General features: G+C 39.0%; 1 protein-coding gene across 1 annotated transcript; it reads left to right on the forward strand.

Moving 5' to 3' along the window:
- The first annotated feature begins 505 nt into the window (after nt 1-505).
- Nucleotides 506-14,868, forward strand: LOC133518146 (G2/mitotic-specific cyclin-B3). The gene is made up of 8 exons (XM_061851737.1): nt 506-1,385; nt 1,600-1,896; nt 2,233-2,513; nt 3,671-3,890; nt 4,512-4,766; nt 8,798-8,953; nt 12,083-12,257; nt 14,620-14,868. Exons 2-8 carry the CDS (start codon nt 1,606-1,608, stop codon nt 14,781-14,783), a joined length of 1,542 nt encoding a protein of 513 aa, XP_061707721.1. The 5' UTR covers nt 506-1,385; nt 1,600-1,605; the 3' UTR covers nt 14,784-14,868.

A 14,868-nucleotide genomic window follows, 5' to 3' on the forward strand; every position in this document is an offset into this window, starting at 1 on the left:
TTATAAAAAAGAGGAATTAAAAAAATATATTGAGATTATAAAAAAATACAAGGCTCCGAAGTCTAAAAAAAAATTTGTTTTTGTCTTTCAAAATTAGAAAAGAAAATGATACCATTTGATTCCTTACATTTTATTGAAAAATAAATTGTATCACAACTATACACATAAACGCGATATTTCAGGGCCATATGGCAATTTCCTTGATCTTCCATACATTTCGGACAGACATATGATGTGACGTCACATCACCTTATCATTTTGTTAGAGGCGTTTCAATCGTCAAGTGCGAGCGTCAGACTTTAACTCTCATTTCTGATCTTTGTGTTGCTTAAATGCCATGAGTTCGGTATAGACACTATAGACATTCGATCCTCAGGAAAATCAAGATCGTTTGACATTATTTACAAAAAACAGTCAAGTAGCCAATTTCTAGTATCAGTTGATATGTCATTTTATTGAATCTTTGATCAAATGCCGCAATGGCAGTCGTATCATGCGGTTTTTATACACACAGTCTATACATACAAAACTTGTGGCAACCAAAATATGCGATGTTTTTTAAAGAAATGAAATACAAATGACTGATTCTGTGACTGAGGATGCTAAATTGAATGAACTTGATTAATTGTGTTGTTTTATTCAGAAGATGTTTTGCAAATACAATAAAAACGTGAAATTAAAACCAAGTCCCCTTACAGAAATTTTCAATTTACCATGGTAATAAAATTAACAATTTAAGGGCAATATTTTACACTGGCACCATGAAGTCCGTTCGGAAACTACTTTCACATCCTAATAAAAATAAAATCTGTGACAAAACTAACAAATTATGTGAAATTCAATAGCAATAATCGAATTTGCCCCGAAATTATAAAAATCCTTAAGTTTTGCACATTTATTTTCAGAATAGCATACAATTTGCTGACTGCTCTTTCTAACTAGAGGATGGACTTTGAATGTGCCTACACGTTTCATTACACGAGCACGTACAAAAACAAAACTACTATTTTTTTTTTTTTTTGAGTCAAACTTATAGTAAATAAATTCTTTATTTATTTAATTTATTACAGTAGTTGTGTTTTATAACTTGCGTAGTAATCAAAGACACAAGCCCTTTCTCAAAATATAACTGTCGGTATAAGTGTCTTTTAAGTTCCGTAGTTTGGAGCGTTCAATCACAAGCTTTTCTGCTATTGGCCAGGTGGATGCCCAATAGAATTTTAAAGCAACGGTTTCTGTCTGTGGTTGTCGGAGTTCAGTCCGGTTTCAGGCTGGACTTTCGTTAAGTTTAGATAATATTTTACATTTCTTAGCAAACAATCGGGACGTGCAACTCCTTAAATAACTATTAAACTAATACACAACGGCCGCCGCCGTCTAGAAACGTGAGTATTCACAAATCGTTAGATAACCGTTTGACGCTGTCTCAACGGGCGACGTTCGCTTGTTTTGCCTCCATTTTTAGACGGTTAGACGTGAGATTTTCGAAAGACTTGTTTACATTTATCATCCGTGTTCTATTATATTTAACTGTTTATGTGCTTAGTGTTAATAACTACTACGTTGAAGCAGTGCACGTGAATTGGTTACCGATTTCAGTGCGTAATGGCGCCAACCAGGTTGGCATCTAAGCCAATCGGCGTCAATGAAAACTTAAACGGTATCCTGAGTCATGGCATCACGACGAGGAGTAAGCAGATGGCTACTCTGAAAAGCTACAAAGACAGTATGAAGATGCCAAATAAGAGGAAGGCTGACAGTCCCCTGAAAGATGCGACAGCAAAGCGAGCGGCGTTCGGGGACCTCACCAACGCCTTCAACAAATCCGCTGCCCCAGAAAAGGCTGCGCCTCTCAAAAAGGTCACAGTGGAGTCTAAAATGCTCCCTACACTTAAGGTTAAACGAAGTATATTTCTCTTTTTTTTTTTTGTATATAGAGGGTACTCTATTTCTTGGTTTTCTTGACTTCTTTTGTTTTAAACATCACCAATGATGTAGATAATAACTATTGGGCTTAATGATCATAAGGTAAGGCTATATTTACGTTCTTATACAGGTCAATGAACTTTCCCTCCAAAATTGTTGAAGTGCAACATTTATCAACTGATTCAATTAAAGTTAACTAAATATCCATTAACAATTTTAACTAATGCATAACCACAAAGAAAGCACATGTTTTGTTTTTTGTTATGATTACACTCTTTTTTTACAAATCATCAATGTTATTTTTAGAACATCAAACCACAAGTCACAGTAAATGGCAAAACATCAAAGTCAAAACAGCTGCAACGAGTAGCCACTAATGCCCTAGAGTCTGTACAGAAGCACTTTGCGAAGGACCCGCCCAAGCCTGTTGCGACTCGGGCCCAGAACGGCATCCTCAAGAATATTGAGAAAAAGGTGCTGAAGGAAAATCAGAGTCAGAATCAGAGCAACTCGTCAAACTCTGCTAAATCAATGAGGAGTGATGTTTCTGGGGAGCCTTCACTGTATATGACTGCATTAGAAAATATGTAAGATATGATTTATGCCTGCCATTTTTAATTTTAGGATTATGAAATTCAACTTTCTTAGTTATCTTGAGAAAAAGTAATGGATATAAATTCATGCACTATTTGCATTTTTTTTTTAAATTCATAATGGTAGTAGTTTCACATAGGGTCCCCCAGCAAGCTGGTTCTCTATACAAACATAGTTATGCTCATTGCTCTGAGACTTTGTACTTCCAATAGCATAAGGTATATCTTGGGCTGTAATTGTTTTTGTAGCTTCAGATACCATAGTAAAAAAAAATACAGCTAAGTTTTTCATACAAAACTTGTTTTTGCTCTATTTTGTTTGATTTATAAGGTGGAGCACTATAAACTAACTTGTGCAAAGTTTAATTACAATCCAACACCTAGTTTTAAAATGGGAATCAAAATCTGTTTGTATGGGAAGGTGAAATTCGGCCATGCCGGGGACTCCTACTCATAAAAATTCGAATAAAAACTGGAACCTTGACTTAAATACTTATCATCCACGCTTTTAATCAACAACTTTAAAAGATAAACATGAAGTTGGTCCACAGTATCATTATAATAAGAATAACTTCCTTTAGTTTGATCGAATTATAGTATTTTTCAAAAACACTGTATGGTGACAGATGTCATCTCAGTACAATTTTGCAACATATTGCGTTTTAAGGTTATAAATTGTATGGAGTTGACATCTGTCACTGTATCTATGCTGTTCTAACTTCACCAAACATTACATTTAGGTTTTATATCCCAAAAATACCATTTTGTTCACATAATCTACCTGTCTGCCCTAGTGGGTGGGATGGTCCCGGGTTCAAATCCTGGTAAGCCTTAAATGAGCATGGATATTTTTATTCCTTACGCATGGGTGTTTTCTATGTATTTAAGTATTTATAAATGTGTATAATATTATATATAACACAAGCCTTATTGCGCTTACTGCGGGGCCTAGTCAATTTGTGTAATAACATCTTATACAAATTACACTTTATTTTCTAATACATAATGGTTATATACAGATGATTACTATAACTAGCTTATATCTAAAATAGGCCGTCGAGGCATTGTACCAAGGATGCTGGCAGCATTTCCTCGTTGTATTGCAATAATATTTATTTTGCTTCAATTCTCAATACATTACACCCTTGCAGAAGCCCCTTAGACCCCACAAAAGAAGAATGCAAGGCGATCAGCGAGAAACTAGACAAAGTCAACCTAGACGACAGCGCAGCCAACAAATCCCTAGACGATGAGACAGATTTCCACCAGGCCCCTGCGGGAGTGGTGGACTTTGACAAGGAGAACTGGAATGATGTGTTCCAAGTATCACAATATGCTATGGATATTTTCAATTATTTAAAAAATAGAGAGGTGAGTTTATGTTTTTGATGACTTCATACATAGCTTGTTTACCTTTTATACTAGTTTATCTTTTTATGCTAAAAAAAAGGAGCTTGTGGCGAGCTCTTGGGGAACGAACTCACTGACCTGAGTGGGGTTTATATTATAATAACTTTTCACTTTTGCATAGATAAGCCAACATTTTTGTGTTGACAAGTTTTAATTTTTTTTTATTAGTATAGACTAATAGCCATAGGTACCATTCATATGAAATGTTGATGTAAATAAATTCATTAGCGTAGTAAAGCATTTATACTCAAAAAAATTACATTGAAATAAATGGCAGGTGACAATTTTAACCTTTTCAACGCCAAGAACACCTAAAGTCGTTGGTAATTATCAAAGTCAAAGTAACCTTCACACCATAATATTAAGGTTTACATTAGCTCCCTTGCGCCCGCGAACTTGGCGTTTGAGTGATGCTTGTGTTTATGAAATAAAGCGTTCAAAAGGTTAATAGTGGATTTTTATGGGTTAGATCCCAGTCCCTAATTTAAACAAAAATATAATTAGTTAATTTCCTAATATAAACTATGGAAAGTTCCTGCTATATGCTCATTGCCGACCTTTATAGGTTTTATACTTTTCCAGCATCTATTTCCCGTGGACGACTACCTATCCCGGATGAAAGGCATCACCTCCTGGATGCGAGCTCTCCTTGTAGACTGGATGGTAGAGGTCCAGGAGAGCTTCGAGCTTAACCATGAGACGTTATACTTGGCGGTGAAGCTGGTGGACCTGTACCTAACCAAGTCCTCGCTGAAGCAGGCTGAGAAGGAGCATCTTACTAAGGAGGAGCTGCAGCTGCTTGGGGCTTCTGCGCTGTTCATTGCTTCCAAGTTTGACGTAAGTGTTAATAAGTCAATAATCTAGTTCTTGACAGACAAGTCCAGTATTGGAGACAGCGTGAAATGGACCAGATAGCATTTGAAACAAGATGGTTTCGCCTGTTGCCAACTTTTTAAAAATATGTACACTCCTTGAAGCACCCTATATTGACCAACTGTCAACGTGTGTTGTAGACTCCGAGGAAATATCCTTGCCGCTTCTTTCCGTCACTCTACGCAACATTTTAATATTTAACAAATTTGACACATATCAGTGAAAGAATAAGGATCAAAGTCAAATGGCATTCTAAAAGTTTTAATCATGTGTCGAAAGATGGCAGTAAATTCACGTGGCTACAAAGTTTTCTTTGACAATACACCTCTATTTCAAACTCTCTTTGATGATGTGTATATAAATACTTAAATACATAGAAAATACCCATGACTCAGAAACGGGTCTCTATTGCTTCCCATAAAGTTTTAAGTCATAATGTATTGTTTGTCCGCATTTTCGTTTGCCATAATTTGGTTTTTCTCAGAAACCCTAACTTTTCAGGATTACCATAAAACGAACCTAACCTAACCTATCTATAGGATAACCTAAGGAAATTTCTGAAAAGATAACGGTTTCAGAGTTATGACTAATGATAATATGACTATCATTTTTTCATTACGTTATGACTTTCTTATTGAAAGTCATATATATGCGAAAGAAAGGGATCTGCTCTGAAATCCGTAAATTACCTGGGCAGGAATCACGTACTTAGTTTATGTAAACTGAAGTGTATATTGACAACATTAGGCAGAACGATGCTAGAAAGACCTAAGTGTATTTCTGACAAAAAAATTGGTTGATATTTATCTCATCCATACGCACCGATTATTACCGGAAACCACTGACAAACTATTTACATTTCATATTTTTTCACGCGTCACAAATAATCTTCCCTTTTTCCCAAACATATCACCACTACCGTCTACACAGGTTCACACCTTTTGAAGCTTATTTCATCTAGATAAGGGCTACTTGAATCATGATCAAATAAGTACAAAGGGTGCAATAATCTCTTCAAGTCTCCCAATTTATATTCGCACCCCAACCCCATGTGCCAAATTGAAAACCACCCATGCAATGCTCTGATTTCTGTCCGTCCTACACAATGGCACCCCTCACTGTAAAGTCAGACAATATATTCATTCCTTATGCACCCTAACGTCTCAGCTGCTAAATATATTTTGGTAAAAATCTCACGCCTTGCCATTTGGTTTGGGGAAGGTACAAGCTGTCATATACAATATGACAGCTGATTGTAGTATTGGTTTCGTAATTTAAAATTATAAAGGTAGAACTAGTATGGAGATAAGAATTCTTAAAATGACGCTGACAGTTTATGTGGCCTTTCTACGGTACAATACTTCATATGAAAATATGACCAAAACTATTAAGTTCGTTTTTCTCAAATTTGTAATGAAATGTTGACATGACTTCAAATTAGGTCCGGAAATACGACGTATCCGGCGCGATGAGTGAAGATGATACGTACAGGAATTTCATACAGTCATACACTCCTAGGCCTGTAAAGCAACCTTCTTTTACTTTTAAACATCAAATTGTGACACAACGTCTTGGCATTCGACCATGAAATAGTAGTAGATTCGTAATTTGTTTTTAGCTGTGTAACAAATTGACTACACTTTTTTTTATTTCATTGCAAGTTTTTTTTTTATGCTACGTCGGTGGCAAACAAGCATACGGCCCGCCTGATGGTAAGCAGGATCCGTAGCCTATGTACGCCTGCAACTCCAGAGGAGTTACATGCGCGTTGCCGACCCTAACCCCCCCCCCCCCCTCGTTGAGTTCTGGCAACCTTACTCACCGGCAGGAACACAACACTATGGGTCTAGTGTTATTTGGCTGCGATTTTCTGTAAGGTGGAGGTACTTCCCCAGTTGGGCTCTGCTCTAGATCTGGAATGACATCCGCTGTGCTGTGCCCTACCACACAAAGCGAGATGACATTCACAATGCCCATACCTCTCTTGTGGACGTAGTTTAAGGACGTACCCGGGTCCAAAAGTTTGAGAAAAGCACTATACAAATCTCGGCGAGAAACGGGGTTGCTGGCCGCGTATGCCTATCCTGCCTCGCTACGCTCGGCCGTCTATATCTACTTGGCCTGCATTCCTTCGTTTCCCGGCCTCTATAGTAATGTACTATTGCTGATGCGTTTGCAGTTACTTTTCAAAACAAACTAGCGTAGTCAAATTATAGGTCCCTTTCCGGTTTCCGATGAAGCTGAAAATTTACATAGATAAGTACGTAAGGGTGACAATGCAATATTATGGTACCATCAAGCTAATCTGAGACAGGAGGTAGCCATGGGAACTCTGCGATACAACAGCGCAGCCTAATTGTGTGTTCGGGTTTTTAGAGTTGTCTCGATGAGTATTAGTTGCGTGTGGAAAGAAAAGTGCAGTCAGCGATAAAAGCTTGTACTAAAAATGAAGTTTTTGTAAAAACTTATTTATTACGTTTTTTTAGGGTTCCGTACCCAAAGGGTAAAACGGGACCCTATTACTAAGACTCCGCTGTCCGTCCGTCCGTCTGTCAACAGGCTTGTATTTCATGAACCGTCCTAGCTATGACGGTTCATGAAATACAAGCGACAGTTGAAATTTTCACAGATGATGTATTTCGGTTGCCGCTATAACAACAAATACTAAAAAGTACGGAACCCTCGGTGGGCGACAAGGGCGACTCGCACATGTCCGGTTTTTTTCATTCTTATACCGAAATATAATATTTTATGCGAATGGAACATGAAAGAGGTTGAACGATACATTACTTTTAAATCTGATTTTCGAGCTGTTTAAATGCCATAATAGTACATTACGTTACTGTGTCGAACATTTAAAGGGCCATATGTACTGTAAAACGTTGTACGATACATGTGCGAATAGGTAATTCGCAACTCGTGTCGATTTAAAATATTTACCGCTTCAATTTATCCGAAAAAAACGTTTTAATCGTTTTTTTCGTGAAGGTTTCAATCGGTTATTTTTCTTAATACTGGTGTGTAGGTAAATGATTATTGACAATATTGACATCTGTGTCACTTCAGTTCAATTGTCACAATCGTGTGGCTTCGTTACGCTTTATGTGGCTTTATTATCTGATGAAGAGTTTCTAAAAATGGTGCAGTATATTACGAAATTAACAGATAATATGCAGTTAAGCACCAGCGATATGATGGGTCAATTTGCCGAGTATCAATCGAAAGGAGGTTTCTGGGGTAACGAGTGTATTTGGCCTATCACGAAAATAAATCCCCTTAATTGGTGGAAAGGTTTATGCTCTACAAAACTGCTTTCAAAAATTGCAATCCGATTACTGAGCATTCCTCCATCATCTGCCGCCGCAGAAAGAAATAGGTCATTATTTGGAAGGACGCATACTAAAGATCGCAATCGACTTTTGCCAGAACGGCTAAACAAATTAATCTACATTCGGTCTAATTTACACCTACAAATGGGCAACATCGACGACATGATAGCCGAAACAATTGAATTATGGTCATAGTGATAGTGATGATGAAATAAATGAATAGTAATGATATTAAATAAATTGTAGTGACTTATTGTATTTTTTCTTTAAAAATCCGAAAAAAAACGGAAAAAAACGTATATTTCATAAATTCCCGAAAGAATCATTTGTTTTTTTCCGACATTTTCAACGCTAATTGTGACGGAAGAGTAACTACGGAACCCTACACTGAGCGTGGCCCGACATGCTCTTGGCCGGTTTTATTTATTACTGATATTTCTTGTCTACTGCAAGTGCAATCGCCACAGAGTAACTAGGTCAGACCAAGATAAGTTGGCAGCGATTTTGATAGCCCAGACAACGCAAGTGCTGTTAAATTATGACGTTTACTTAACACTTGCACAAGCTGGGCCATCAAAATCGCTGCCAACATAGCTTGGTCTGATTGTTATATTCTGTTAGTTTTAATTGTTTCTCTCGTGTTAATAATGATATAATTATTTTCAGGAACGCATCCCCCCTCTAGTAGATGACTTCCTGTACATCTGCGATGGCGCGTACACACTGAGCCAACTGCTGAAGATGGAGATGACCATCCTCCGCACCGTGGACTTCGACCTCGGCGTGCCGCTCTCCTACCGCTTCCTGCGGCGCTACGCTCGGGTCAGTACACCGTCACAAACATCTTTTTATACCAGGCGTTACAGACATTCCCATATGCTGGGGATGCATGGAGACGGTAGAGACAGCTTCTCATGTGGTGGTAGAGCGGATATCAATCCAGAGACAGCGGATGTCATTCCAGATCTAGAGCAGAGCCCAACTGGGGAAGTACCTCCACCTTATAGAAAACCGCAGCCAAATAACACTAGACCCTACTCATAGTGTTGTGTTCCTGCCGGTGAGTAGGGTTGCCAGAGTCAACGAGGGGGGGGGTTTAGGGTCGGCAACGCGCATGTAAATCTGGAGTTGCAGGCGTACATAGGCTACGTAAACTGCTTACTATCAGGCGTGCCGTATGCTTGTTTGCCACCGACGTAGTATTAAAGAAAAAACATGAAAGGTTTGATAGAATTCCTATGTGTGTGCATGTTTTGTCTGGAGCCCATTGTATAATAAACCGTTTAAAATAAAAATATTTAACCTGTACTTAGTTTGATAGGTCTAAATTGCGCTCTGTGTTACAAGTTTAATATGTGTATCTGTGCGTCTGTATGTTACATTGTAGCTCCCACCAATGAACCCATGTAACTTCGGTTTTCTGCATATGTATTTCGCCGAGAATTTTAATTATAGGCTCAGTTGCAATAATCAAAGCTGTCTCACTGATAGGGACCGTGCGCGTTGGAGGGTCTGCCATCTTGTGGCCTGAATCGGAATCATAAACATGCACATGTACACGTCACGTGTTTTCTTGTGCATGGTAGGTTCTGCCATCTTGTGGGCTACATCGGAACAAAAAACATCACATTTACGCCTCGCGCCAAAAATCTGACGGCTCCCGTGCTGCCTCCTACAGTTCATGCACGCTCCCTATAGCGATCGACGTTATAATAAATAAATAATCTATATTAATAATTTCGTCCAGGGGTACGGTAGACCCGAATGAAATTATACTCAAATGAAAGAGCGTTAAAAAATAAGAGTTTTGAATCGACTACATATATTGGCAAAATTCGGATTATCGCGTATTTTGCATTTAAAAGTGTTAATTTAATGACAAACACATGACAAAAGGTAGGCCATATTTAATTTGGAAAATGACAGCGACGGGTGCGTTCGGAAATTGTGAACACTTTTGCGACGGCATGTTGGTTGGCACCCAGTGTGTAAGATGCACAAACTTTTTTTAAAGAATGACTATGTATGTCACTGTTTGTAAATGATGTATAAAGTAAGGCGCGGTAAATAAAATTTTCTATGGGAGGACAACCCTTCACGCCTACATTTTTAACCGACTTCAAGATTTCAAAAGAGGAGATTATCAATTCGGTTGTGTTCTTTTTTTGTTTTTTTTTTAATGTTTGTTACTCCATAACTCCGTCATTTCTGAACAGATTTTGAAAATTATTTTTTTGTTTGAATACAGATTGGTCCCGTTTTTGTCAAAACTCAGTTCTGATGATGGGATCCATGAGCAATCGAGGGCACTCTTCAAATGTGAAAGGCATACATATAGTGATTTTTGTATTTTCTGTAACAAATCAAGCATTTACATTAAAAAAAATGACATTTCATGAAGTGGAACTGCTGATGATGAACAGAATGGAACTCTTCAACGACGCATAGTACACGTTTGGCGATTTCTCCTGTTCGCTGTGTTTGTTAAGTAAATTAAATTTTCAAAACAAATTTTTGTCAAGTTCGCATTTACATTTAAAAAAGTGACATTTGATGAAGTGGAACTGCTGATGATGTTCAGAATGGAACTCTTCAACGACGCATAGTACACGTTTGGCGATTTCTCCTGTTCGCTGTGTTTGTTAAGTAAATTAAATTTTTAAAACAAATTTTTGTCAAGTTCGAGTTCTGACGATGGGGTCCATGAGGAATCGAGTCAACTCTTCAAATATGAAAGGCATACATATAGTGATTTTTGTATTTTCTTTAACAAATCAAGCATTTACATTTAAAAAAGTGACATTTGATGAAGTGGAACTGCTGATGATGTTTAGAATGGAACTCTTCAACGACGCATAATTCACGTTTGGCGATTTCTCCTGTTCGCTGTGTTTGTTAAGTAAATTAAATTTTCAAAACAAATTTTTGTCAAGATGGAGTTCTGACGATGGGGTCCATGAGAAATCGAGTCAACTCTTCAAATATGAAAGGCATACATATAGTGATTTTTGTATTTTCTTTAACAAATCAAGCATATACATTTAAAAAAGTAACATTTGATGAAGTGGAACTGCTGATGATGATCAGAATGGAACTTCAATGATGCATAGTTCACGTTTGGCAATTTGTTCTCTTTGCCAAGCAGTTAGGTTTTCAAGGCACATTTTTATATTTTTATCCTATTTAATTTTTTTAATAATTATCTGGTGTTTTATTTCATGCATGGTGTGAAATAATTTATCATAAATACAGTCGAATACCCTATTGCGGGCTTACCAGTCAACCATAGGGCAAATCTGAAATGTGTCAAGGTGGGTGCAGTGGCAAAAAACAACATGTTACCTCCTTTTCTACATAATTAGGCGTAGGACGCTGTCTTTTTAATTTCATTTTATGAAATCTAAAATCAACAATAATCGTTCTTCCACCGGTCTCCCTCATTGAAGTCGGTTTTTTTTTCTTAAAAATTATATAGCCGCATTTTTCTACTGACTAACTGAGTGTGCCAGAGTTATTATTTTACCCGAGCAAAGCCGGGTTTTCGTCTAGTAAATAATTATTATAGGACATTATTACACAAATTGACTAAGTCCCACAGTAAGCTCAATAAGGCTTGTGTTGAGGGTACTTAGACAACGATATATATAATATATAAATATTTATAAATACTTAAATACATAGAAAACACCCATGACTCAGGAACAAATATCCATGCTCATCACACAAATACATGCCCTTACCAGGATTTGAACCCGGGACCATCAGCTTCGTAGGCAGGGTCACTACCCACTAGGCCAAACCGGTCGTCAAACATACAGCTCAACAGTGAACTATGAAACCTCCCATTCTATAAAATTTGACGAATCTTACATTATGTTTTGGAGCAACCGACGCTTGAGAGTTATTTCCAACAATTTCAGCTAACAATAAGTATCTTTGGTCGTGTTACAGTGTGCTCGCCTGTCGATGCCAACATTGACCCTGGCGCGCTTCGTGCTAGAACAGTGTCTACTAGACTACGCTCTAGTACAACACTCTGACAGCAAAATGGCGGCGGCAGCTCTTTACATCGCGCTACGTATGAAATCCCTTGGCCACTGGACGCCCACGTTGGAGTATTACACAGGTAGCTATTATTGTTTGTTCGTCTGTTAATGCAAACATAGACAATAGTCCGGTTCGTGCTAGAACAGTGTCTACTAGACTACGCTCTAGTACAACACTCTGACAGCAAAATGGCGGCGGCAGCTCTTTACATCGCGCTACGTATGAAATCCCTTGGACACTGGACGCCTAGGTTGGAGTATTACACAGGTAGCTATTATTGTTTGTTCGTCTGTTAATGCAAATATAGACAATAGTCCGGTTGGTGCTACAACAGTGTCTACTAGACTACGCTCTAGTACAACACTGACAGCAAAATGGCGGCGGCAGCTCTTTACATCGCGCTACGTATGAAATCCCTTGGACACTGGACGCCTACGTTGGAGTATTACACAGGTAGCTATTATTGTTTGTTCGTCTGTTAATGCAAACATAGACAATAGTCCGGTTCGTGCTAGAACAGTGTCTACTAGACTACGCTCTAGTACAACACTGACAGCAAAATGGCGGCGGCAGCCCTTTACATAGCGCTAAGTATGAAATCCCTTGGACACTGGACGCTTACGTTGGAATATTTCACAGGTAGCTATTATTGTTTGTTCGTCTGTTAATGCAAACATAGACAATAGTCCGGTTCGTGCTAGAACAGTGTCTACTAGACTACGCTCTAGTACAACACTCTGACAGCAAAATGGCGGCGGCAGCTCTTTACATCGCGCTACGTATGAAATCCCTTGGACACTGGACGCCTACGTTGGAGTATTACACAGGTAGCTATTATTGTTTGTTCGTCTGTTAATGCAAATATAGACAATAGTCCGGTTGGTGCTACAACAGTGTCTACTAGACTACGCTCTAGTACAACACTGACAGCAAAATGGCGGCGGCAGCTCTTTACATCGCGCTACGTATGAAATCCCTTGGACACTGGACGCCTAGGTTGGAGTATTACACAGGTAGCTATTATTGTTTGTTCGTCTGTTAATGCAAATATAGACAATAGTCCGGTTGGTGCTACAACAGTGTCTACTAGACTACGCTCTAGTACAACACTGACAGCAAAATGGCGGCGGCAGCTCTTTACATCGCGCTACGTATGAAATCCCTTGGACACTGGACGCCTACGTTGGAGTATTACACAGGTAGCTATTATTGTTTGTTCGTCTGTTAATGCAAACATAGACAATAGTCCGGTTCGTGCTAGAACAGTGTCTACTAGACTACGCTCTAGTACAACACTGACAGCAAAATGGCGGCGGCAGCCCTTTACATAGCGCTAAGTATGAAATCCCTTGGACACTGGACGCTTACGTTGGAATATTTCACAAGTAACTATTATTGTTTGCTCATCTGTTAATGTCAACATAGACAATATTTTGGTTCGTGTTAGAACAGTGTCTATTAGACTACGCTCTAGTACGAGTACAACTTTCGGATGTATGTGGAATCATAAAGAATCGAAATAAAAATGCGAGCGTAGCGAGCGCGAAAATTCTTCTATAGAAATAACTCAATTTGATAGCCACCTGACCTGAGAGCTCACGATCGTCGCTCTCAATAGCTCGTACACACCAAGTCGCCGTGGCCGAAACCGGCCAGGACATGATGATGACCTATAACACAAGCTTTGCTTAATTAATAGAATCAGGCGTTACTTTGCCAATTAAAACAAGAAAAAAAAATACGTTGTTTTCTCGCGGATTATCACAGCAATATTTCTTGTTTTAATTAAGCTTTGCTTAGTTTGGTTCTAGGTGGTTTTTTATAAGTTTGTTCCCATGTATTTATTTCATTTAACCTTTTGAACGCCACGCCTATCGCACGCGGCGCGTAATCGTGAACCTTGTCGGTACGCATGAAGGTTGATATTGGGCCGTAGCCGCGCGCGTCATATGACGTCTTTGGCGGTCAAAAAGTTAAGAAAAAATACCCTGTTTTAAATATTATTATAGGACATTATTACACAAATTGACTAAGTCCCACAGTAAGCTCAATAAGGCTTGTGTGGAGGGTACTTAGACAACGATATATATAATATATAAATATTTATAAATACTGAGAAAACACCCATGGCTCAGGAACAAATATCCATGCTCATCACACGAATTAATGCCCTTACCAGGATTTGAACCCGGGACCATCGGCTTCATAGGCAGGGTCACTACCCACTAGGCCAGACCGGTCGCCGGTGTTTTGCCGCCCCGGGCCGTGGCCCTCTTGGCCCTAGGGTGAATACGCCCCTGCTAACAGTGCCGAGAGGCTGTCACGTTAAAACGTAAAATTAGTATGTTAGTATGACTCGTGACAGTTCCAATGGGGTTATATGAAGTCATAGAAAATGTCACTAGTCATACTCGTAACAAGTGTTGCTTCTTATTTTCCAGGCTACACGTTCCAAGACATCCTCCCCATCGTCCTAGAACAGAACGCCTCGCTGCACAAGAAACCCAAATCGGCCATCAGCACCGTCCGGAACAAGTACTCGCACCAGATCTTCTTCGAGGTGGCCAAGGTGCCGCTCCTGGACGACGCGGCGCTGAGCAGCTGAGGCCCGCGCGGCTGTACTCGTGCAGGTCCTGAGGTGGTGCGCCTGCTCTGACAGTATTATGCTGTGCCCGGGTACTGCTAGAAGG

The sequence above is a fragment of the Cydia pomonella genome, chromosome 5 (assembly GCF_033807575.1).
Source record: "Cydia pomonella isolate Wapato2018A chromosome 5, ilCydPomo1, whole genome shotgun sequence".
Lineage (NCBI taxonomy): Eukaryota > Metazoa > Arthropoda > Insecta > Lepidoptera > Tortricidae > Cydia > Cydia pomonella.

Bases quoted from the DNA above. Each gene is read 5' to 3' on its own strand.
- LOC133518146 (XM_061851737.1), top strand. From the start codon at position 1,606: ATGGCGCCAACCAGGTTGGCATCTAAGCCAATCGGCGTCAATGAAAAC. The intron at 3,891-4,511 runs GTGAGTTTATGT...ATACTTTTCCAG, and splicing joins ATTATTTAAAAAATAGAGAG to CATCTATTTCCCGTGGACGA. The intron at 8,954-12,082 runs GTCAGTACACCG...GTCGTGTTACAG, and splicing joins TCCTGCGGCGCTACGCTCGG to TGTGCTCGCCTGTCGATGCC.